General features: G+C 46.1%; 1 protein-coding gene across 1 annotated transcript in view; it reads right to left on the reverse strand.

Moving 5' to 3' along the window:
* Positions 1-20721: 20721 nt before the first annotated feature.
* Positions 20722-26296, reverse strand: part of TMEM241 (transmembrane protein 241) — a 122940-nt gene continuing 117365 nt past the window's right edge. Inside the window, exon 15 of the mRNA XM_081262687.1 lies at positions 20722-20921. Coding sequence (XP_081118813.1) covers positions 20861-20921 — 61 coding nt within the window. The 3' untranslated portion in view covers positions 20722-20860. The remainder of the gene's footprint in view (positions 20922-26296) is intronic.

Consider the following 26296-nt stretch of genomic DNA (forward strand, 5'->3'; position numbering starts at 1 on the left):
CGATAGGGGGAGCTTCCCAAGAGCAGCTTGAAGTCACCTCCCTGGGACAGTTTGGTTAAGGAAAACACTAGCCAGGTCACAGCAGGTCCAGGTAGGGGAGTACTGAGGGCCAGAGGTACAGATCTGGAGTCACTTTTTAAAAATACCAGCTTAAAAAGCAGTTTTCCAAAATGTATCTGCAAGGAATAACTGACATTTTTTTAAAAAGCCAAAAATAACCACACATGGCCACAACACAGGGCCCATCCAGAATGAGAGAGTACCCCAGCAAGGCCCCATCCCATACAGGACCATTCAAATTACTAACTAGGTCCTTCAGAAAATGTGCAAGTGTAGGGCTGGTTACACCACAAAAATGCCTGAGAGTACCCTGCTTCCCTATACCCCATCTCCCTCCACCCACCTCTCTGCTCAGGGTGGGCCAAGAGCCAGCAGCATGTGCATCACCTAGGGGCATGTTAAGATTGCTGGATCTGCATTTTTACATCCCTGGGTGATTTGTGTGCACTGAAGTCTGAAAAGCATTGGTCCTCCATATAAGCCCAGGACAGAATTATCTTCTTAAAAGGTACAGCTTGTCCTGTATAGTGTTGGCCTTAGATAAAGATACAGAAAAAAATGCCAATGGTTTTAAACCCCAAAGAAGTTGTCATCCTGTAGTTCTAACTCAGTTTACCTAGCTGCCTCATCAGATAATCTCTGGATGCAAAAGACCAGAAAGATACAAACTAGACTCAGCCACAGTGAATACACAGGTCCCAAGCAGGCAACTGGATCCCAGTAGCCTTATCACCTCAGCCAGTATTGGGTCATCCTGTGTGCCTGGCTCTCCTTGGCCCAGGGATGGGAAGTTTCAATGGCGAGTTGGGGCAACTGAAGGCACCATGACCCCTACACTATGGCTGGGACCTGTAGAGCTGTGACCTTAGGGACACCCTGGGTGAGCAGGTCTCCAGTTTGTTACTACATTCATCGAAGTTCACTTAATGTTTATTAAATGTATCTTATATTGGGTTCTATGGGCTTCTAGTTCCACCAGAGAGAACCAAATAATGCAAAAACTCAAAAGTGCTAGGAGAGGGTCAAAGCAGCAGGGTTGGGAATCAGCCTGGCATCCAGGAAATTAGCTGGGGTAAGTTAGAGCAAATGTTTGGTCCCACAAGAGAAAACCAAGAAGCCAGAGCTGACAACTTAAGTTCATGTTCAGAGGACTGGTGGAAATGCATTTGGAGACTACTTACCAAGGCACCAGGAGATTGGTAAGACGCCAGAGACGGATACTCTGGTGGACAGATAAGCCTTTAGACACTGGGCACTGGTGTTGGGGAGGAGGGGAGGATTCACCAAGGACACCACACCCAGGCCTGTGCTGGGAACCTAAAGAATGTCTTATATAACCCTGGAACAAGCTCTCAATCTAGGTATCCTGCTCCCTGTTTCATACATGAGGGAATTGAGGCTCTGAAACATCACCTGACGTGCCCAGCATCGTACAGCAAGTGACAAAGGCAAGATCCAAACCCAGGTCCCATTGCAATGGGCCACCCTGCCTCAGCTTGGGTCCAAAAAGAAATGCAAAGAAGGTGGAAGGCCAGAGCTAGGCTGGAGTCAGTTGTCCCCCTGGGCCTGCTACAGTGGTATCCTCTCAGGTGAGAAGGGCCTCATTCTGACCCTACCCAGCAACCACCAGCCCTTTGACACACTGAGAGGAGAAGGGATCTGAAGCCACTAACTCCATAGCATTATGCTGTTAGGTATGAGTGGCCTCTGTGTCTGCTGTGGGGCACGCATCTGGGCCTCTAGTCAAACATGGGGTATTTGGGAATGTACTTCTCTAAAAAGTGAACTAAAGGTTTAGGGGGAGTAAATAGATCACAGTGAAGTGGCCAATGTTCTTATCCACCAACATCCCACCCACTGTTTTATTGTACATGCATGATCTTGCACCGTGTGTTATAATTAACACAAATTCTCTTTGCCCGACTGCTCTGCATATTCCTTGTCTCTTGTCCCCTCAGTCACTGTATTGAGTATAAATGTGTTTTTCTCTAATGCCGAGCCAACCATACCTGGGCAAGCAGGCAGTCATCAAAGGACACATCTCACAATGCAGCCCCAAGAATGATACAGAGATTTTTGAGCTGTCAATACCACTCATGCTACAGCCTCCAGATGTCACAGGTAGACTCTAGTTCACCTTCACTTGAACAGAGGCCGAGAGGCACCTCCACCGTCACTTACTGCTACTCAAGACCACAGGGGTCAGCAGGGCAGGACTGGTGTTCACTGCCATCTCCCCAGACACCAACCACAGTGCCTGGCACACAGAATTCTTCAAAATGGCTGGTTATGTCAGATAAACCATCACAAAACAATGACCCCATTGGACAAAATGTTCTCCTTGCAACTCTGAATCTGTTCTTTTCTGCAGACCACAGTAACTAGCTTCCCTCACACCTTCAGGTTCTGGTTAGATTCTGGAGGGAGAGGCACTGATCAGAAATTGGAAAGCAGGAGAATGGGTCCAGGTGTATATCCACAGCCCAGGTCCCACCCCAACCAAGAAACCCTGATAGTCTCGGTCTCACCATCCCTTCCTTCTCTGCAATCACTCCAGTTACCCCATCACACATGCCATCAGTTCCTGCTTGCCTGCTTGATTCCCCCAGTTGACAGGAAACACAGGCAATGGGGGAGGGGGGTCTATACTTCCAAGCATTTCTCAGGAGAGTCCTGAGAAAGCATCAAGAATGGATGGGAGAGGTCAAGAGGATCACATGAGAAAGGGAAGGAAAGGAAAGGACCCAAGGAAGCTTGGCTTCAGTGAAACTGACCTCAGAGCAGCCCACCTGGGCCCCTGCCCATCAGCTAAAGTTGCCCCTGCCAGACTTTGGAGTTCTCGTGAGTCCCCATGAGGGGCCTCGGAACAGGAGCTGATCATAAAAGACAACCAAAAAGAAAACCCAGTGATCCAAAGCAGAGGATGGATGGCATGTTCTGCCAGAACCTCTCACTATCAATTATTTTTTTAAAACCCTTATTTCTAGAAAAAGGACCCCTTTGAGGCACATCGAGAAGTCCCTTATGAACACTACATACTGTTGTACAAGAATCGAAGCCAGATAACCATTTTTTCCTAAGGCAGCTGCTATCTCCCATGAAACCAAATCTCATTTTTATTGACCAAATTAAAAAAAAAAAAAAGACACAAATGGGATAGCCTATGTTCCCCTCTCCTTTCATGTGTGAATTAGGGAGAGTGACAGCCGTTTTCAAGGGAAGCCTAGAGTATGGATATTTTGGGGGGAAAGAGTGCAGTCAAAAACAGAAAGGCCTGGAAAAGAAAAAATGGTTCTCAGCAGGGGCCCCCGAGGGAGGTAGCAGGGTAGCAGGGGCCTCCCTCGGTGAGGCAGGCGTAGGAGGTTGGAAAGTTCCTAAGACTGGCAGGCCCATGTGAATCTTAACAAGCCACTGAGCAGACCTCCCATCAGGAGGGTTCTGGAAAAATCAAACAAGGGCCCAGCACAGAGTTGGCTTTCAGTAAATGGAAACAATTATTACTCCCTCCCCTGAACTGAGTTAGTCCACGTACGTGTGCACATACATGCAAACTCACGCATGCGCACAGACACACATTTTTATGGGATAACACAATGGCGGACAATAAGACCTCTAGAACCAAATGAGGACTCATTTGGATTCTGTTCCTTTCTTGTCCCCATTGCTTGGGCAAACAGAGGCCGTGGTTGCAGTCCTGGGAACACAGGTGATGTCCCTGAAGAGGCACAGTGATCCTTTTAACTAGGTGGATCCCACACTTGAGGACCAATGTATTATGGACACTGGGTGCTTTGATGTTGCCTTTAACGCAAATGACCACTAGGTGCTAACTTGAGGAACTAAGAACTCCCTGGGGGTGATTATGAGGCCCCCGGGCATCGAGGATTTCTCCTCCATGATGAACAGTCAGTTACAACCTTCGGGGATTTCTCCTCCATGATGAACAGTCAGTTACAACCTTGGCTGAGTCAAGCTCCCATGGATACTTGTCCTGACAAGTGGCCTTTCCCCCTTAGTGACAGCTGGCTTCTCTCCCTCTATTCTCCTCCCTATGTGGAGGGTCAGCGGGTGACTCTGGGCTCATTGATGCAGGGTTGGCAGATGGCCTGGCCTTCTCTGTGTCTCCCACTGAGCCTAGATCCTCTCACTCTGGGGCAGAGCATCCCAGAGAGGGAGACCTGCTGGCCAACACTGCCCTACAACTGTATCTGAGCAGAGCTTGACACAAAACGGCCACCCTCATTAGGTCTACATCAGAGCCCAGGCTAAAAATGCTGCCAGTCAGTCCCTCATTGCTCACCCTGAAGAACCTGGAGTGGTCTGTGAAGAGCCATGGCTCCACCTTGTCACTGGTAAGACCCTGCTACATTGTTCACTGTTGTCCACCACAGATGAGAAATGCCCTGGTCCAGCTATCCAGACTCAGGACAAAATCACAGACAACAGGGTCAAGGTGCCTCACAAGTCAAAGAACAGGTCCTCAAATCCAAACAAGCTCTTCTGGATGAGATGCTACCTGTCCCTTTTACTGGACCCATGCCATCCCTGTGGTGACTCTCTGTAGGCCTAGGTTGTTCTGTATTCTCTCCTCCCCAGATCACCTCCAGCCCCACCCTTCTGCACTCAGAAGGGTCTTGCTTCACCCACCCCTTACCCCCCACCCCAGGACACTCCATACTCCTGGTCTCTGCAATGAGGTCACTTTTGTCACTATCCTGCCTTTTTAAAAATTGTTTTAATATTCATTTTTTTAGGTGTAACTGGACATAATATCTTTATTTTATTTATTTGTTTATTTAATATTTTATTTTTTAGTTGTAGTTGGACACAATACCTTTATTTTATTCATATATTTTTTATGTGGTGCTGAGGATCGAACCCAGGGCCTCACACATGCTAGGCGAGCACTTTATCGCTGAGCCACAATCCCAGCCCCACTATCCTGCCTTTTAAGCTGCCTTTGTCACAAGCTTTCCAGGCCACCCTTCTCTGTCAACCCAGAGCCTAGCTTACCCCCAAGCTCCCCCTTTCCTGCCTCTTTGCACCTCTGCTTCACATCTGGGATCTCCCATCCCCAGGTCCTTCCTCAAAGCTCCCTCTGGACCTTGGCTGCCACCTGTCCTGCTGGCTGGCCCCTCTGAGGGCAATCTGTTCCCCAACAGCCACACAGTCCCTTTTCCTTTCCAGGACACCTCAGGATCCTACATTCCCACACACACCCACTGGACATAAGCGGCCACTCGAAGCGTACCCAACATCCCGTGGTTTCAGTTGAACAGAAAGTCCTTTGGCCACTGGGTTTGGGAAGTCCCTACAATTCCCCATCACTTTGGGGGATGGGTGTTTTCCACAGCCATCTGGTCAGTTAGACATTTGGGGGCCACAGTTTTGGGGAGACATTACTTTGTCCTGAAGGGTTTATAAGAGCTCTGGCCTCACCAAGCCATCCGAAAATATATGTCAACTCAGCCACCCCGGAAGAGGCAACATACCTTTTTACCCCATAGTAAACAATATGATTCTTAAAAAGTCCCTACGACAGCTTTAAATCAAAGAACTGAAAACAAGACAGAGGAAGAGAAAGAGGAGAAATACCCATTTATTCTATAAATTTTTCCTAGTTAAAACAGTTCATCTCTAAACTCCCCTTAGCACAAGACCTAGACCTGGAGAGAGAACTCTTATTGGTGTCAAGAGAAGTCTTCAGAGACCAGTTACTATCAGAATCAAACAATCTGCTGGAAAACTAAAGAGGTCATTATTTTTGTTGTTTTGCTGTGCTGGAGGCTGAACCCAGGGCCTTGCTCAGGCTGGTCAATGCTCTATCCCTGAACAACATCTCTAGTCCCTAATGAGGTGTTTGATGAGCATCTGTCAAGTGTGGTCTTAGTTACATCAGAATCACCCAGGGTCCTTTTAGAAAGGAGAATTCTAGAATTTCTGAGGATGGCATCTAGGGATTTTTATGTGCAACAAATTCCCCAGTTGACTTTTCTACATTTCAAAGTTTGAGAGTAACATCCATAGAGGTGTCAAGCTGTCATAACAAAATGTACTGAAGGCAATCAAAGGTTTTGATCCCAGCAGGGCTTCTCAAACTGCAACACACATAGGAACTTGTTAAAAATGCAGGTTCCCGGGCCTAGGAATGTAATTCAAGTGGTAGAGCACTTGCCCAGCATGCACGAGGCCTTGGGTTCCATCCCCAGCACCACAAAATAAAAATAAAATACAGATGCCCAGTCAGAAGCCCTAGGATGATGGGACTCAAGATTCTAGATAGCCAGGGTTGCCAGTCCAGAAATCACATTTTAATATGTTTAGTAGCAAGGGGCTAAGAGGGCATGATTCTTCTGCATTATCTGCTATGACAATGTGTGTGAGTGCATGCATGTGCATGCACATAACATCTACATTCTCTTTTCCCTACCAACTGGAGGACACAGAAAATGGAAGAGCCACAAGATGGAAGAAACATTGGCCTTTGATTTACCATGTGGAAAGAAACAGTCTAAAGAGGGACAGCCAATTAGGAACTCTCTCTTTGAATCGCTATGCCAGTGGGAAATAAATTGTGTTAGGTCCTTGTAATTTGGGAGGTTGTTATAATATGAACTATAGAATCCCTACAAGAAAAGCCTTGAAGACATTCAGAGGAGACATGGGGCTGTTGCAAACGTAGGTCCAGAACTTCAAAGAGGCTGCACTGGCAACAAGGATGTGTGAATTATCTGTGCAGAGGTGGTGGCTAAAGTGATGGGTATGCATGACACTGCCCCAGGAGAAGATGCCAGACCAAGTCTTGAGGGATGATAACTTCTAATAATGGGAAGAAGAGAATAAGTCTGCAGAGAGGAGAAAGGGTGGTGAGGAAGGTAGGGGGCAGATGGGAGAGTGATAGTTGATGAGAGCTGAGACAGGACTGTTTCCTTGGTAGCAAGAATTGAATGAATGCCCCTGAGAGGCCTGGGAGTCTCAATTGCATTTAAAGATAGGAACATCACTGAGGACCTTCATGAGCACAATTCTAGAAAGTGTCTGGAGTCAGACTGAAGAGCTCAGGACAACTTGGCCACTTTGTTGTCTTTATTAATTTTTGCTTTTGGGGGACTGTTCTCCTAAGCACATGGTGTGATTATTTCCAGCAGAAACTTCCCCAGAGGCCCGTAACTCTTCACTGGAAAGCGCCAACAGTTTGTACCAGAAGATGCCAACTTTGAATTTCCACCAATCCTGGAATATTTGCATCCTGATCACTGCTTACTCCTGAATCTCCATAATAAAAGACTCACCTCAATCCAAATTCCTAATTCCCCAAAGATGAGCTTGTCTTCCTCACTCCAAAGCATGCCAAGCCCTGTTGTTCTCCCGTATTGCCACAGTAAATTCAGCTTTGTCTCCTCAATGTGTTGGCAATATTTGGGGAGCCGACTTAGGAAAAAGTGGATGAAGGAACAAGTTTTGTTTTTGCTTCATGGCTTTTTAAATGGGAAGGACATGTGGATGCCTTAAGCTGATACAGAAGAGAATGTTTAATGTTTAAACCAAAAGAGAGACATCCTCAGGTTCCTGAAAAGAAAATCGGAATAAAAATGAGACCAAGGAGACAGGTGTGATGTTGCACACCTGTAATCCCAGTGACTCAGGGGGCTGAAGCAGGAGGATTCCAAATTCAAGGCCAACCTCAGCAATTTAGCAAGGCCCTAAGCAACTTAATGAGACCATATCTCAAATTTTTTTAAAAAAGGACTGAGATGTAGCTCAGGGGTTACCTGCCCACTGCCAAATGTGCCCAGGCAGAGGGGTTAATGTCAAGTTGAAGGGAGGTACTCCTCAATTGCAGAAAGGAGGAAAGAGAAGTATAGATGTGGGCAGGCATGCATGATAAACAGTGGGAAGGAGAGAGCATTCTCCCTGACTGCTTCTGCTCTCCCTTTAAACATGAAGTGAGGCCCCTTTAAATGGGGACAGAGGGCAAAAGGGCCAGGGGGCTTGGAGAGAGTGAACAGTACTTGGAATCATGCTGGAAATGGGGAAAATGAACCAACCTGAATAGCTATTGTTTCCCTAAGCCACCAGAACTACAGGAGACTGATGATCATGACTGTCTAGAAATAAAACGCACCCTGTGACTTCTCAAATGGATGAATGTGTGTGAGTCTGTTTTTTTACCCCTGAGACCAAAATATCGGACAAGAACAACTTAAAAGAGGAAAAGTCTATTTTGGCTCATGGTTTCAGAGGTTTAATCCATGATTGGCTCAGTACCATTGCCCTGAGATCAAGGTGAGGCAGAACGTCATAGTGGAAGAGTACTGTCACTATATGGTAGCTGAGACAGGAGGATCCCAAATTCAAAACCAGTCTCAGCAACTTAGTGAGACCCTGTCTCAAAATAAAATATAAAAATATTTTTAAGGGGGGACTGCGTATGTGACTCAGTGGTTAAGCACCTCTGGGCTCATTCGCTGGTATCAAGAAAAAAAATTTTTTTTCTCTACTTAATTATCTCAACAAAACTAAAAGGAGAGTAAACTATTTTTCCCACTTTAAAGATGAGAGAATTGGATCTGAGGTTGTGGCTCAGTGGTAGAGCACTTGCTAGCATGCATGAAGCACTGGGTTCAATCCTCAGCACCACATAAAAATAATTAAATAAAATATAGGTACTGTGTTCATCTATAACTAAAAAATATTTAAAAAAAAAAGATGAGAGAACTGGGTGGGTGGTTCACCTCCAGCCCATAACTGGGGGTCAGATTGCTTCAGACCTCAACAGAGGCAGCCATGGAGTCTACGCAATTGGAAAAGACCACGCAGGATGAGGAGAGAGAAAATTCTTGAGAAAGAAGAATCAGCTTTACCACAGAATAGAATGAATTCCATATCTTAGCATAGGTGGAATTCATCACTTGGGGCCCCACACAGGGATGGGGGAGTTGGTTAAGTGTAGCCTGAGTTTCCCAAGAGAAGCCTGATCAATGACAGTTCTTCCCTGGCTGCCACTTCCCCTTCTTGGATGCAAAGAGTCTCTGAGTCTATTGAAATAGCTTCTCCATGGCATGACTATCTTTGCCCACTGGGCCCCAAGAGCTGACCCCCATTAGTCAAAGGGCCAGAGCAGTAATATGTTCTCAAAGAATTTAAAGGGAAAAAATCCTCTCTCCTTCTGTTTCATATCTGATCCCACTGTTCATGCCCACCCCTCCACCCCAAGGCTCCCCTGGAAAACACTCAAGTTAAATGTGGAACAACACTGTCATCCCAGGCCTTAAAAATCAAGTCCCTGAGGCATGTGTGTGTGTCTTTATGTGTAAGACACATGGAGGGGATGCAGAGGGTAGAAACAGTGATAATTCTGCCTATGCCTCATCTTCTCGTTGGCCTCACCAACTCATGCAAACAGAATATTTACAGACCTCAGGCTTCTCCAGGTGTTTCTGGTACCATGGGACTGGTTGGATTCCCAGTTACCTCAAGTCAGAGCATCTTCTATTGAAGAAATAATTTCATGTTCAGCTTTGGACATTAGACTGGGTAGGGTACCTCAAGGCTACTTTAGGAACATAGGCTATGTGCCCTAGGGGCTGGTAAGACAAATATGAGTCTGTTACAGTTTAGATATGAGATGTTCCTCAAAAGCTCATGTGCAAGACAATACAAGGAAGTTTAGAGGTGAAATGGTTGGGTTATGAGAGTTTTAACCTGATCAATGCATTAATACGCCAACAGGGATTAACTGGGTGGTAACTATAGGTAGGTAGGGTGTATCTGGAGGAGGTGAGTCATGGGAGAGCATGCATTTGGGGTTTATGTTTTGTTCTTGGTGAAGGTTTCTTTCTGCTTCGTGGTGGCCATGTCCTGAGCCACTTTCCTGAACCTCACTCTTCCACCATGATGTTCTGCCACACCTTGGGCCCAGAGCAATGGAGTCAGCCATCTATGGACTGATACCTCTGAAACCAGGAGCCCCCAAGTAAACTTTTCCTCCTCTAAAATTGTTCTTGTCAGATATTTTGGTCAGAGTGTGAAAAAGACAGACTAAAACACCACCTAACCCACCATGCTTCTCCATCATCTGACTGGAGGGTGAAGGTACTTTGTGAGAACAAGTCAAACTAAAAAGGTAGAAAAGGAAAATGGAAAGTGGGTGTCCCACCCTCTTCAGTAGCTTGGTTAGGAAGAACGATTTCTTTTGTTTGAGATTTGATGTGGAAGAGGGATATACTTGTATCCCAAGGCCAACATCATATATCCCAACTCATACAGAGCATCAAAGAAAATGGGATGGGATATTAAAGAAAGTACAACACCCATATGGGCTTCTTTTCAGATGTCTAAAAACAAAATGTTTGGTAAGAATTGAGGGCCAAGAGACACATAGGGACACAAATGTATGGCTCCACTGATATGGGGTATCCAGAACAGGCAAGTTCATAGACACAGAAAGTAGGATGGTGGTTACTATTATTTAGTGGGTATGGAGCTCTACTTGCGATGATGAAAATGTTCCTGAAATTAATGGTGGTGACAGTTGTACAACAGTATGAATATATTTAATGCCACCAAATTATACATTTAAAAATGGGCAATAAGGTAAATTATATGTTTTGTAATTTTACACAATTAAAAAGAAAAAAGGGCTGAGGGAGACCAGAGAAGCCATGAAGGAGAATATTCAGCCCCGTGCAGGGTGGAGCCCCAGAAGAACATTCCAGGCTGGCACTCCAACTTCCAGTGCTGTGGTGCTGATATGTCCCACTTCTTCAGGGCCCCTTAATAGCTTGGTTCCACATGTGTTCAAACTTTAAGTTATTTGGAATATAGGCCTTAACTGGTGCCCAGGTGGCACATCCCTCTAAGTCAACCCCAGCACATCCTCTCTGGCCTCTTGGTTACTATCTGGTGGCTTAGGGAGGAATCCACTCAAGCAGCTACAGATCTATTCTCCTGTCTCCTCTTCTCTGGATTGGCAGCCAAAGACAGGTCTGATTTGAGATGTAGCTCAGTAGTAGAGCACATGCTTAGCATGTGTGAGGCCCTGGATTCAATCCCCAGCACCACACATACACACACACACACACACACACACACACACACACACACAAGGTGGGGGTGGGAAGGGGGCTGTCCCTCACTAATGCTCTGGGAACCATACAATATACACTGAAGGACCCATGAGCTCAGGGAAGAGAATCTTTCAGAAAGTTCTCCCACTTAGCTTCTCTTACCTTTTCTTCTGTATCTGTCATCTATTGCCACAATAATGCTGCAAACCAAACCACACCATGGTTTTAACTAGCAGTCATTTAGTATTTCTCATGAGCCTTGGGGGAAGCTGGCTGTTTTGCTGACCTTGACCAAGCTCAGTTATGTTAGCTGAGGGCTTGTCTAGAACAGCCTCATCTGGAAGGACTCAGCTCTGCTCCACAGGGTCTCTCATCCTCCAGCAGGCAAAGAGATCACCGCTATTGCAGTGGGAGAGGGAGACAGAACCCAACTCTGGAAACCCAGAGGCCACTGGGAATTTATAGCCAATGAGCAGGCTGAAGGAATCCGTGGATGGAATATTACCAAGAGGAACTTTATTAGGCAAGAGTGGAAGGCATTCTTCCTAAATGGGCTTGGCAGAATTCTTGCTGAACTGAGCTCCAATGGCCATGGTCTGCCTAAGACAAGGGCTCAGAGGAGTCTTTCTAAAACTGAATCAAAAAGAGAATCCTTATCAAATTGAGCAAGTGGGAATGTACAGACTTCTTAAGGTCTAGGCTGAGTACTGGCAGTGTTACTTACAATGCGATTATTGGCCAAAGCAAACCACAAGGCTAGCTCAAGTCCAAAGAGTAGGGAAATGGCTCCATCGCCTTGCAAATATCATGGACACAGGGAAGGGCAGAAAATTACTCCCATCTTCCCAATGGATTTCCTACTCTCTCCATGGGAGGACCCATCTTCCCTGACCAGGACCCTCAGGCAGAATGACCCCCCAATCACTCCCCCTAGCCTGATTTTTGTACCCTGGCTGAGCATGGAAGACTTCACTACCTGGGAAGGTGTAGCCTGGGAGGGTCCAGTGTTGGAACCCAGGCAGCCTGGGGATTGCATGTCGTGATGAAGTTCTCCACACCAAGAAATGTAAAGAGAACAAGACTCCCATGAATACAACACACCTGCCAGAGACCTGGTCTTAGGAAAAAGCAGAAGTCTGGCTGTCAGAGGTAGGTGGAGAGTAACACCAGGGGTAAATGGGGACTTATTAGAGATGGTAATGATGACATTAATAGTGGCCACCATTTCCTGGGCATCTGACATATCTTAGGCATCATGCTAGGCACTTAATCATGTTTAACATGATTAAAACATCCCTGTTGTTATAACCCTCATTTTTACCATTAAGGAAATTAAGACTCAGCCAAAAATTGTGGAGCTAGCAAATGAAGATGACTACTATCATTTGCATCCACAGTTAGTGAGCACCTTCTGTGTCGGGCTTTGTGCAAACAAACAAAAAATAATAAGTCAAGGAACCTGGCTTTCTACAACAGACCACATGTGGGAAAGGGCAGACAATCTAAGAAGGTGCTTCACTATGTGCTCGGGCACGAAGAGAACAGAGGAAGGATGCTCGGTGGGGCCTGTCTCACACTCGGGTTAGTACAGGCCTATTGCACCACACTGGCTGCTCAGAGGTGGTTTTGAGTTAGCAGCCTTTGGCTGCTAGCAACAGAGACCAGAAATAACAATGTCTTGAACAAAGGACGGTTTAATTATTTTCTCTTGCATAAAAGAAAGTTGGAGGTGGGCAGCCTGGCTAGTACAAGAGCTCCACTGTCCTTAGACCCCAGAGTCAAGGGGCAGGACACAGGTGGGATCTGAGCTGGGCCCAGGGAAACCACTTTCCCAGGTCCCCCATCCATTGCATCCATTCCCTGATCCCAGGGTAATTTCCTAAATGAGAGACCAAGATTCTGAGTTGGGGACTTTGAGATGGGAAATTCTTAGGGGGACACACCCTGGGTCCCCTCCTGGGGCCCCTTCCTCTGTGCTGACTGCACATGAATCTGTTGTCAGCATGCCAACTGCTCCTAGGCAGTTCTCCTTCCCTTGGGGAGCAAGTACTTTCCTTGGACTAGATGTTTGAGAAATGGCTGAGGGGCTGGGGATGGTAGTGTACTTGCCTCGCATGCACAAGGCCCTGGATTCAATCCCCAGCACCACAAAAAGAGAGAGAAAGAAGTGGCCGATAGACAAACGCAGGGTACAATTTGACTCAGTTGTATCCTCAAGATCCCCCAGTGAAAAGACAACTGCTGGGATCTCAAATCTTCAAATGGCACCATCTGAGAGTAGAGGCTACCTCTATTTTCACCATAAAATGGGGACCCACACCCTTAATTCCCCACCAAAGCTCAGCCAACACGAGGCATGCCATGCATAACAAACTTTACTGGAGGCCTGAGGATAACACGGGACACTGAGTGAAAAATTTAAAAAATCTCCCCCACCAGGGTGCTGATAAACATGCCCCTGCTATGCAGCCTCTCTCTGGAGAGCCTTTACTTGCCTTGGGTTCTGTGATCCCTCAGGCCACCCCAATATTTCACATCCCAGATGCAAGACTCACACCCACTTCTCTCCCCACCTCCAGAGAAGAGAAGGCAAAAGATGTGGCCGCTCAGGAAAGCAGACTTTGATAGAAGTACTTGAACCACTTAAAAACCTCAGTGTGACACAATTGTGTCAGTGTGACTGCCTAGGACACGATCCCATTCACGAGAAATCTCCAGAATAGGCAAATCTACAGAGATAGAAAGTGGATTTGAGGTTGCCTAAGCCAGTAGGGGTTGGGTGGGAAGGGGTGACAACGGGTATAGGTTTTGGGGTGAAGAAATGTTCTATAATTAGATAGTGGTGATGGTTGCAGAGTTCTGTGAATAGACTAAAAACCACTGAATTGCGCGTTTTAAACGTATGTATTCCAGGCAGTCTGCTACAGCTCAGTGAAGGCGGTAGTAGACTCGAGGCTTCTCTCAGTAGCCCCCAGCCCTTACGTAGAAAATCACCAGAGCGACAGCCGTCAGAATAAGGGAGATGCTGCTTTGAGAACAACTCCACTTGACATACCAGACACTTGCAGCACCTGCCTATTTGAAGGACCATAAGCTCACCTGAGCAGCAGGAGTAGCTGATTGGCCCCCCTAGGGGAAACGAAGCCACCATCTATAACAGGGACTAGCACCCCGTGCCTGTTTGTATCTGATAAATGAAAGAGTCAGGAAATCAATGAAGGAACGATTGCTATCACCTGCCAGGTTAGTGAGTACACCTGGGAGAGAACCCGGGGGTCCATCTCCCCCTTACAGCCCTTTACACACACAGCTCCACTTCACTTTGATTTGTCATGCAAACAACTGGCCCAGGTGAAGGTGCCTGGATTAAGTCTCCCAGTTTCCAAGGGCTTCTATGGCTCTCCCAGAGGCTCAGAGTCATGATGTGAACGCCAACGGGCACAATGGTCTCGCCTTTGCCAGTCCTGCTGGCCTTTCACAGCGAGAGCAGGAAATAAATGACTCAAATGTTCCTTTTGGCTCAGGCGATTGTTTAAATGAGATTTTTGCCTTCAGCTGCCAAGCAAAGGAGGGCAGTTCCTTCAGGCCCCTCTTGGCTGATCCCAGAGTGAACTGGACACAGGTTTATGTGCCAATTTGTTTTACTAAGTGCAAACTGCTGCTGATCAGGCCACCGAAAATCAGCACAAAGGCCCCAGGAACCCCTCAGTTCACCAGGGAGCAGGAAATGTCTGCCCTCTCTGAAATGTTTCCAGAACAAATCCTGAGGTTTATTGCCCAGTTCAGAGGCCCTGCAGCTGCCCTGCTGGGTCCTGAAGTCTAGGGGAGCAGATTGCTCCCGTTTTTTTTTTTTTTTTTTTTTTTTTTTTTGGAGCCCAGTGACTTGAGGAGCCCAGAATGAACCAGCACATGAGAAGGGCGCCAGGGCAAACTGGGTTTGAAAATGACTTTGGAATCTTGGCTTAGTACTGGGTGGCCTTGGAAAGGTTTCCTGTCTTGTCTGGGGCTTGGAGTCCTGCTATGGCCTGAAAGGGCAGGGACATATCGCAGAGGAGGTTCCTGCCAGGGTCTGGCATATGACAAGTGCTCACAAAGGTCCTTTCTCCATCCCTGCAGTCAATTCACAGTGTCACCTGCCCCGCCTCTCTTGCAGCCTCATTCCCTGAAGATGTCCCCACTGCCAGCTTCTCTCAAAGGGAGGACAGAGTACTATGGGGGTTAAGAGGCAGGGGCCTGCATGGTCAGTCGGGTCCCTCCAAATCCTCAAAATTTGCCAAGGACCCTGGTGGAAGTTACTTACCTCCTGTGTGACGTCTCTTCTGAAAAATGAGGCTAAGGACGATTCTTGCATCAGAGGCTTCTTGTGAGGAGTGGGAGGCAGCAGGGGGAAGCCCTGTGAGCAATGCAATGTTGGCCAGTGATGGACCACACAGCAGGCTACGTGATTAACCTTCTAGTCCACTTCGAGTCTGCTCAGTAACTCTCCTTTGCCAGAATGAGAGCAACCCACAGGCAGGGCCCAAGCCTCCTGTGGCCAGTCAATGGTCTGCATCTGGCCAAAATTTGTTACCCATTGGCTCCTCCCAGAACCAGTGGGGAAGGGGCTGGCTATTCCACCTGTGGGGATCCTTGGCTTCCTGGGTCCACTAAAGCTGTTCTCTTTCATTCTGAACCTGGAACCCATAGACCCCCCCCCCCCCCCCGAACTACATGCTATATTGTGTGTGTGGCTGGATATTTTGAAAGAGGAATTCCTCACCTTTGGCAGATCCTTGGGAGAGTCTGTCTCAGCTTCCTTTCTCCATTTTATTTCCTAATAGCATTTCACTGGCTCTGAAAGTCCATTGTTTCCTTTTCATTGTCTGTCTCCACCACTAGAATGGAAGCTCCAAGAGACTCGTAATGGTTGTGTCCCCAGATCCTAAAACAGAGACTGGGTCTCAGTATCTTGTGAATGAATGAGCAGATGAGGTATTTTGATCCAAAGGTAGAACTGCAGACCTACTCTGCAATGGGGGTCTGGGCCAGCCCTGCAGTCTGTGGGGGTTCTCTTCTAGGTGCTGCATCTGGGCTGGAGCAGAGACCAGTGAATGGGAGTATGTTCAAGACCCACCTGAGCAGAGAAAACGTAGAGGTCCTTGGAGCACATTTATTTACCCTGCCATCTTCCAGAGAGGAGAAAGGGCTGTTTTTGTTTTTTTCTTTTTCTCTCTTATTTTCTCTTTCCTCTGTTTTGACACAGGGTCTCACTATGTTGCCCAGGCTGGTTTTGAACTCATGGGTTCAAGTTATCCTCCCACCTCAACCTCCCCAGTCGCTGGGACTGTAAGCAGGTGCTGTCGCAGCAGGCTATTTTTGACTGCTGTATAATACCCTGTCCCAAACCTTTGGGCTTAAGGACAATTTTACCATATCTCACAATTTCATGCTCAGGGATTCCTTCAGTTGCTGCTTAGCTGGGTGATCCCTCTGCCCCACATGGCAGTGACTGGGGTCACTTGGTGATGTTCAACTGATAGACAGGCTGGTCTAGAGGATGCAAGTCAGATAGTGAGATGGCTGCCAGGCTGGCTCAGAGTCTGTTCCCTGGAGCAACTGTGTCTGGCTGCTCTACTCAGGCGGCTCTCAGCTCCCAGAGGCCAAGGCAGACACTTCCAGGCTGCTTTTGACCTGGCCCTGGATGTCACATACCACCATTTCCACCATATCCAACTGGCTACAGGCAAGTCACAGAGTCACCGGATTCAAAAGAAAGGACTGTGAATGACACAGGACCACTGGGTGGTGGTGTCTCCCCCTGGCTGGGTTTAAAGGACAGAGGCTAAAGCAGGGATGCTAAATAGGGCTGGGAAAAGGTCAAGAGCCTCACCGCTTTGACTTGCAAAACAAGAACCTAAGGACCATGAAGCCACCCCCAAAGAACCCAAACTTTAGCTGACCCCATATTCTTTGATACTTGGCTCAAACATTACTGACCACTCACCTACTTTCATTTTCAGGCAGATCTGGGACATACCTCCTTCCTCAGACCTGCAGACCCAGTGAAGAGAAGGGTGTCCTCTGCTGACACCAAGTTCCAGGATCTGGAGGCCATCTGAACATGCCAACCTCTGAGAAATGTGCTGAGAATTCAGTGATCAGCAGCTGGTTGCTCTGGCCACACTTCAGATGGTTCAGGAGAGAGGAAGACAATTCCCAAAGTGCTCCTGGTTGCTCCAGCCCCATCCAAGGGGGATCTCAGACAAGCCAACACAGGAGGCTGGGGAAGATCAGAACACTCTAAAAACGCAGTGGGGGTGGGAACACAGGCCACAAACCCTAAGCTTGGGCAAAGGGAGATAACCTGGCTTTCAGGAAGACAATCTCCATGGTTTCAGAGATGTTAGGAATCCACATCTCAGCACTTCCTGGAGAACTGACAACCCTCTATAAAACATGGGGGAGGGGGGTGGGGGGGATGCATTTCTCCTTTTTTTTGTACCAGGGATTGAACCTATGGGCGCTTAACCACTGAGCCACATCCCCAGCCCTTTTATATTTTATTTAGAGACAAGGTCTCACTGAGTTGCTTAGGGCCTCACTAAATTGCTGAGGCTGGCTTTGAACTTGAAATCCTCCTGCCTCTGCCTCCTGAGTTGCTGGGATTACAGGTGTGTGCCACCGTAACTGGCTTCATTTCTTTATCTTAAGAAGTTTCTAACGTGAATGCTGCAGGAAGAGGCTTCAAAAAGCCAGGCTTTGAGTCCCAGTTGGGTGGCCCTGGAAATGTTACTGAATTTCTCTGATCTTCTTGAAAAATACAGAGGATGCTTTCTGCACTACCACAGGAAACAAAGACACGAGTATCCAGCACAGTACTTGGTATATAATAAGCATCAAGAGCCAGTAGTCTTAGGCATTATTATCAGGCTGGTACCCCAGCAGCTGCTGCCAGCACCCTTCTCTTTTGCCCAGAGAGACAGATGAACTACTCTGAAATAGCATTGAATGACAGACAGATCTAGGGACCCCACAGGGAATCTCCAGGTAACCCCACCCATCCTCATGTCTGCAAATACTTTCTAGCAGCCACATTTTTAAAATGTGAAAAGAAGAAAATTTGAGGTTATATATTTCATGTGTATTTAATTTATATTGGATAGATCAAAGATATTTTTTCAATATGAGTGTTTTCCCACACCTAATGGCAGACCTGAATTTGGCCCAGCCATGATTTGATTCAGTGCTCAATGACCTCAAGTGGCTACCAGGACTACAGTTGACAGCCCAGGTCTAAAAGGGGCTGGGTGTGCCCTTCCCTCCTGGGAGAAAGGAGGCTCAAGTGTGGTAGAAGGAGGAGCCTGGGCTTGTGTTTACGATACGTCCCTCCCCCAGGGATACCAATAATGTTTTAGGCAATAACCCCTGCCAGAGATGAAGAAAAGAAAAAGAAAGGCAAATTATCAAGAAAATAAATGGTTTAATTTTTTAAATCTCCACATCAGATTGATTAGTAATAATGGACAACCACATAGAAAACATATTCTTTATTTAAAACAACTAATAAACAAAACAAAACCCTCCAGCTTTGATTTGGGGCCATCAAGGACCAAGAGATTCAGAGGCCAAACAGGACATGAGGATAGGTAGGGTTACCTGGAGATTTCCTGTGGGGTCCCTAGGCCCAGAGAACCATGGCAGATGTGAGCTGGTGGGACTCTAGTGATCTGGGAAGGCCCTAGTCTCACAGACCCCTGGGCTCACCCTGCATTCAGAGGTGAGATGTGGACTTGGGTGTGAAAGATGGTACTTACAGCTTGAAGAAAAAAGCCCAGTCATGGGGAAACAGAAGGAAAAACAGAAGGAAACTGGAGGAGACAGGAGGACATACTGAAAAAAACACCTTGTCCTCCGCCTCTTGCTGGTGACAAAGAAAATACCTGAGGTTTTAAAAACAATATGACTTTGGAATATAGTAAATAAATTAAAAAAATACATAACAAAAAACATCCTTGCTAAAGATCCTTAAAACAAAAAGAGTCTAAAACTTTTCAGAAAAAAAAATGTGTGTTCCATTCTGAAAATGGGACTGGACTTGCTAACTGTGTGGTTCTTTCTTGCCTGAAGAATCCCCATTTGCTTAAATGGCACTTGAAAAGACAGACATAAGATGACATTTGGATAGATGACACTTTCTACAAGGAGAAAAGAGCTGGTCTCAGTGGTATAGAGTCTTGTGGGAGCCAAAGAATAAAGAAAATTCTACAGCCAGATTTCCTATTTGAGTCTCAGTCTGTAGAAAGTTTGACATCCCAGATGAAGAACAAAAGCAAACGGCAAACCAATATAGGAAAAGGTCATTCTGAACATTTTAACCTGAAATGAGAAGCAGAGACAAGGAAAAGACAAGGAACCAATTCTAAGGTACTCAAGTTCCAAATACACAAATCCATTCCTATTTGTTTCATTATCTTTTTCTTTTTCCAACAAGTTGGAGAAAACATGCAGAAATAATGGCCACGGATGGAGCTGACTTCATTCTTCACAGGGCCAAGCTTGAACAAGGCACAGCTCCCTGGTGTTGAAAAGGGCGGGGTTCTCCATCAATGATGTGGGTATCCAACACCACAGGCCTGCCCTCCTGCTGAAGAATACTCCCTGGTCATCTAAAAATGACCCAAACCCTCTGACAGAGAAGTGAAGTATTTTGAAAACTTATTATTTAAAAAAAAAACTTCGTTATTTTTCTAAACCTTCTTGGTGGCTTCAGAATCAAGTGATCATTTCATGTAAATTTGTTTCTTTTCTAGATGCAAGGTATAGTTTTAATACAATCTTTAATCTGGTCTGAAAAACATACTTCAGTATTCGATGACTTGTAACAGTGTGCGCATATAAACGGATGTTCTATATTGTTTGTTTGTTTCACCTGCCAGGAAAGACATCCACCAGTACTTAAACCCCCTTCCCTCAGCTAGTCACCTAGTTACCAGTTTAACCCAACATTGGGCAAAAAAGAGTATGCAGAAGTCAACACAACACACATCCTGACCAGTTTACAAGCATCAAGAGCAGTTTAGAAGCAGGAAATAAATAGAAACCTCAACCACAAAAGGTCATCACTCATTCTAGATTTAAAGTGTCCTTTAGGCTTCCTACTTGGCCCGACCCCAGATAACCCACATGTTTGCCCTGACCCCCAGTGAAGGCTCTTAGGAGGGAGCACGTCTCTCTGCACTTCTACATGGGTGGGTGTGGGCTCCAGCACAAGGAATGGACATTTCCAAAGTGTAAAAACACAAAACAACATGCACACACACATACAAAAAAAAAAAAAAAATACCACAAAATAACCGTGGGCCCATGACCTCAAACTGAAAGCTGCAGGTCAGCCAAGGTGAGAGGAGCCATCATGGTGAAATCCTGTTCCTCCTGTTTCTGCAGAACTGGGTTCAGCACAGTCAAGAGAGAGTCTCAAAATGGGAAGACATAACAAAGACCATTTCTCTGATGCAGCCTGGCGGGCTCTAGATAGTTCTCATTGAGGCAATGAGAAGTGGTGGGGCCTTTGCATTTTCCACCACCCAAACATTCAGCTTGGGCAGGGCACAAGCTCTGCCCACCTGGAGCCCTGGTGTAGTGTCACTGTCCTTGTGTTCTTCGTTCTGACCCTCTCAACAGGATGCGACGAGGTCAGGGCTCTGTGATTTCCAGCTGGTAAACTGTGAGTCTTCTTTTCCTGCCCATCTTTATCAGGAACCTTTCCGCTCTGAGAAAACAAGCAAGGCCTCTCCAAGTCCACCAAGCAGGAGGCTGCAAACAATGGCATGAGGTTAGCTTCTCACTCCTTGCAGATCACCCAAGCTGCCTGGCACCCACACAGAACAGAACAGGGGACACCTCCTTCGGTCTGGGAGTGAAATTCTCATACCAGCCCAGACTGCCTTCCTTCTAGCTGGAGTCCAGGACTCACCTGCCACTCGGGGGCAAACCTCCGATACAGCGAGGGAGGTGAGGGGGCTGGAAGACCAGCTTTAACACCTTCCCTCAGGGAAGGCAATGGTGTGTCCTGCTCCTCCTGACCAGCTCAGGCTCCCTGGAGGAAGCACACTAGATAGAAAGGCTTCCCACAGAGCCCTCAGGGGCTTTTTGCTAAAGAGGGCTGATGGCTATGAAATGATGCAGGGGTCCATAGTCTGATCATTGGTAAGGGGATACACTGTGAATCTTTGCATTTCATTTAGACTAACAGAACATTGAAAGGTGAGCATACAAATGGGGAATCATGAATTTTCCACCAGAAAGAAATATGGTCAGTGATTTGAAAACGAAGTAGTGTGAGGATGAAAGACAGTGAGGGAAAAAAAAGAGTTGAATATTTTAACATGCCTAAAATTTAATACTTCCAAAGGTCTCTCCATTTTCTATTTTAAACTTCTCAGTAGACAATCTGGTGTCTGTCTGAATCCCCTGTCATTCTGGGCATTGGGCAGGGCCATCACCAAGGGATTATGATAGTCGGTCCCTGAGGGTGAAAGACTCTACAGAGGAGCCAACCACCCTTTCAGAAGAGGTGCTTTTCTTCCCTTCATCTCTATCCACACACCAGTCCTCTTGTGTACTCATACACAACACACACACACACACACACACACACACACACTCTGATGACAACACCTTCATATTTCTTTTTTTAATATTTATTTTTTAGTTGTGGGCACAATACCTTTATTTCACTTATTTATTTTTATGTGGTGCTGAGGATCAAACCCAGGGTCTCGCACATGCAAGGCGAGCACTCCATCACTGAGCCACAACCCCAGCCCAACACCTTCATATTTCTAACATGTTTGGGACGCTGAATATATCAAACACATGCAGGCTACTCACAGTACAGTCCCAGTAAAAAAAATGTCACCTATGTGGGTGACTCTGATATCAAGGTAACTTGCACAATTTTACACTTCTAATACAAGAATGAGTTGACTATGGGTGAGAATGTAAACACAGTCAACTTAGGGTCAGGCCAACCTGAGTTCAAGTTTTGGCTCAGGCATTTATTATCTATGTCGTCTTATTAAGCCTCACTTCTTCCATCTGGACCACAGAGGCTGACCATTTCTAAAAGCTTCTGTGAGGCTTAGAAATAATATGCCTGAAGCAATCACCGCTGTGCTTGGCAACCACGGGCAATCAATAAATTATGAGAATAATAAGAGAATTTTTCTAATCAATTCTGTTTCCAGAATAGCAATCCCTTTCCATGGATCTCACAGCAGGCCGGCCACCCAACCTGAAGATGTCTAGTGATGGACATGTCCCATTGCGTAAGCCAGCCTGTCACACTGGCGAGGAGCTCTGACACCGAACAAGTGTGTCTCTAGGGAGGCACTGGGTTGGCCCTGATTGAGACATGACTCCGCCTCACACTGAACACAGCTGCATCTTATAACCTCACCTGTGAGTCTAAGTCCTACTTTCTGAAGCAAGAGATAATAAATCTATTCCCTTGTCACCCTGGAGATTGGGAAGATCCCCCGAGCCACCAGGGCCCCCCTCTCTCGACAAGGGCAGAGTGCATGCGGGTTAAGGAGCCAGTCACTGAGAGAGGGGTACAAGGGTGCTGCCCACTGGAACAACAGAGGGACAATGGAGATGAGGGGGCAGGGGAGATGAGCACTGAGTTATCTTAAGCTCCAAGTGGCAATGTAATCACTTCTTTCTGACTGAAATCATATTATAAATACTGAGAATCCATCAATTCCATTGAACTCACGATTGTGTGCCTGGAATCAGTATCTATGTTATGAATCAAATACTCCTCTGAGGACTTCACTCATCTACAGACATCATTTATAGGTTACTTTCTGGGAGAAACTGTGGTCCGAGTTCCAAAAGACCCTATTTTGAAACACAACCCACATGTGAAGTTGGGAACCTGCTTGTCCCTTGTCTAGTTCAGGACCCCAGAAACTGGGACGGGGAGCTCTGTGGTCTTTTCTCTTTGGAGAAGAGATAACAGGAAAGCAGAAGCCGTTCTCAGCCCACGCAGGCTTTCCTTCCAAAGACTAGCTTTTCCTTTGAAGCAGATCTTCTGTTTCTCCTCAGTAGCCCCTTAGGATGGCCTGCGGCATCTCAAGTCCCCAGGCAAGTAGAGAGTCCCTGCAATCGGATGCGAAGGCTGTGTGCAGCTTGCATGGGTTTGGATGGCTTTTATTTCTGCAAATGTAACTGGGGGCTCAGTGTTTTATACACTTCCCACTAATCCTCCTAATCACCAGGGAGAAGACCGGGGCAGGCTGGCCCTCTGCCACCTGTCCTCCCACAGGCTGGCCCTCTGCCACCTGTCCTCAATGCTGGAGTGTAACAACCCCATTTCATCCCTTTGGCAGAGTTACTTTACAAAACACCCAAGGAGCTTAGCAAGTGCAAAAATGAAAACAACCTCGCTTCGTTCACTGTGAAGCGAGCCAGGGAGGCCAGCTTTGATGTTGCTTTCTAAACGGCAGGAGAAGTGGATACGGGGTCCCGGATTCTTAATAGCATTACAACTATTTAAGTCAGAGCTTGACTGAACTGTTTGCAAATTTTATAATCCTCGTCATTCCTGAAACGAACACACTTCATGTAGCTAAGGCATAAACATCTGACATGTGGCCAGGAATAGCCGCCACGAGCTGCTCTTTCAGGGGGCTATTTCAGCCCCTCCCCAGCCCTTCTCTCTTCTCCTATGGGGTACCAAGGGCCTTATCTCAATTTTACGTCTGTATTGTGGTTATTCAGTTGATTCCTATTGAACCCAACAGACTCGATGGAGACCGTATCGTTTGCTTGGCTGCAGGCCCAGCACCTAATGTGGCACCCAATAAATATTTATTCAGCAAATGATTGAATTATACTGGTTCTCCCAAATCCCATTTATATTCCAAACTACTTTGCTTTTTCTCTCTTCCTTACTAAAATGTATCTGACTAATGTCCCATTCCCTCTGGGACTCAGTGAGTGACAGTTTATAATCTGATAAATTATGAGAAAACTTGAGATTAGGTAATGAGCAATAATGATTGAGAAAGCTCTACTTAGTATTTTTAAAGAGGAGGTTTTAAATTTTTTTATGTACCTTTATTTTGTTTATTTAGTTTTATGTGGTGCTGGGGATCAAACCCAGTGTCTCACATGTTCGAGGCAAGCGCTCTACCACTGAGCTACAATCCCAGCCCTCAAATTCTTAATTCAAATGGGAAATTGATAAATGTCAGACACCATGATTCTAATGGTATTTTGGTATGTGTTGGGGAAGCCCTTCTTGCCCCTAAATTCATTCTTCCCATGCAAAAGAGGTCCCCTAAAATCAAAGGGATGGGACATCTTTACTCCAAGATGATTTAAGATTATTTTTAAAAGATGCTTAGTGTTGGTGAGGTTTGCTTTAGGATGGAGTTTGAGCAATCTTCATGACTGGCACGCAGGTTCAATGAATAATGGGAGGAGGAGGGGGAAAAAAGGAGAAAAATTGTTTGTGGAATCCTTAGAATAAACACTTGGCATTTCCATTCTCGCCTTGTACCTAAACCATTCCAAAGACAAGGGTGACCTTCCTGGTCTAGAAAAGGGGGTTTAGAGAAGAGTCTCCACAACTAATTCTACTTGACAGGGATACTGCTACCACGTCAGAATATTTCCCTCTTGTATGTGAGAACCTCTTTTGCTGAAAGTTTAGAATAGAGGAAATCATTATTGATATATGCCATAAAATTGTTAATTAAAAACCAAATGATTAAATATAATCTCGATATTTAAATTACTGAGCTTGAACTAGATTGTTTTTATAATTAAAAACATGATAAATGGCTGAACAAGAACAGTTGCTTTTAATTAAAGACTGAAAATTGACCCACATGGGTTACTTAGGTTGGAAACTATTCTTGGATACAATACGTATTCATTCAGCATGTACTTGGTGCTAGACTAGAGATATAAAGGTACACGAAAACCAGCCCTTCTGCTACAGTTGCTTGCAGCCTTGTGGGCAGGATAAGTGTGCACACCTAGCTGTCACTCAGCACCACCAGTGCTTCCAGAGCCAGACCCAGAGTGGGCGAGAGGTGCTACTAAGGACTTGACCCCTGAGCTGATCCAAATCTCTAATTAGAGATGTGCAAATTTTGCAATCTGCTGAAATTTCAAATGGCATTTTTCCCACTCATTTCCATGAATCTTGAGATCAACGATTCCCAAGGGGGGTGATTTTACTTCCCCAGGGAGCATATCACAATGTCTAGACATTTTCCATTACGATTGAGGAGGTATTATTAGCATTTAGTGGGTTGAGGTTCAGCTTCGCTGCTAGACCTCCTACAAGGCACAGGACAGCGTCCCCACAACAAAGAATCATCTAGCCCCAAATACCAGTGGTCTACAGAGTGAGAAACTCAACTTTAGATGGCCTATTTTGTGCAACTAAGCTGCTATCCACCCAAGAAAGTGGATAATGACATGTGTGGGACCCTTGCCAGAGTCAGGGATTAAGTTTACCTCTGTAGCCTCAGAGCCTAGCCCTGCATTTGTGTGGCATGAATGAACATCCAAAAGACTGGATACAGGATGTCAGCTGGAGCAGGTCCTTGGCCCCCAGGGGTGGTGAAGGCTGTGCAGAACTGGAGAGCACCTGGCCACATGCAAGGGCAGCTCTGTCTACTCCAGCAATGCTCCTATGAGCAAGAGCAGGCCCACATTAACTAACAGCTGTTGCACATTTTCAAAAGAATCTGGAAGGCTGGACTGGTATAAGAAAATCACCCAATTTCTAAATGTCGATGAATAAGTCAAAATTTGAAAAGCAAAACACAAGAAACTATAACTGTATAGGCAAATGCAGTAGGTTTAAAAAAAAAATAGGCTGTCGCCCCTGCCTTGTGTGACTTCTGATGGGTCTAAACTCCCACACCACAATGATCGGCCCATCCCTCCGAAGACCTGAGAGATGGTCACTTAACCACACCTGAACACGCCCAGTGCAGACACAATACAACTAGCTCTCTGCATGGCAGAAATGTGAATTACAGTCTGACACGCCCCTTCTGGTGGTTCACTTTGTGGTAGGAAAATTCTTTGAGGCTGAAAACACACCATTCTTAACCTCAAGAGTTTTTTAAAAAAAAAAAAATCAGGAAATTCCAAAGTCAAGG

Source organism: Spermophilus citellus, assembly GCF_964194105.1.
Source record: "Spermophilus citellus genome assembly, chromosome: 12".
In the NCBI taxonomy this organism is placed as follows: Eukaryota; Metazoa; Chordata; class Mammalia; order Rodentia; family Sciuridae; genus Spermophilus; species Spermophilus citellus.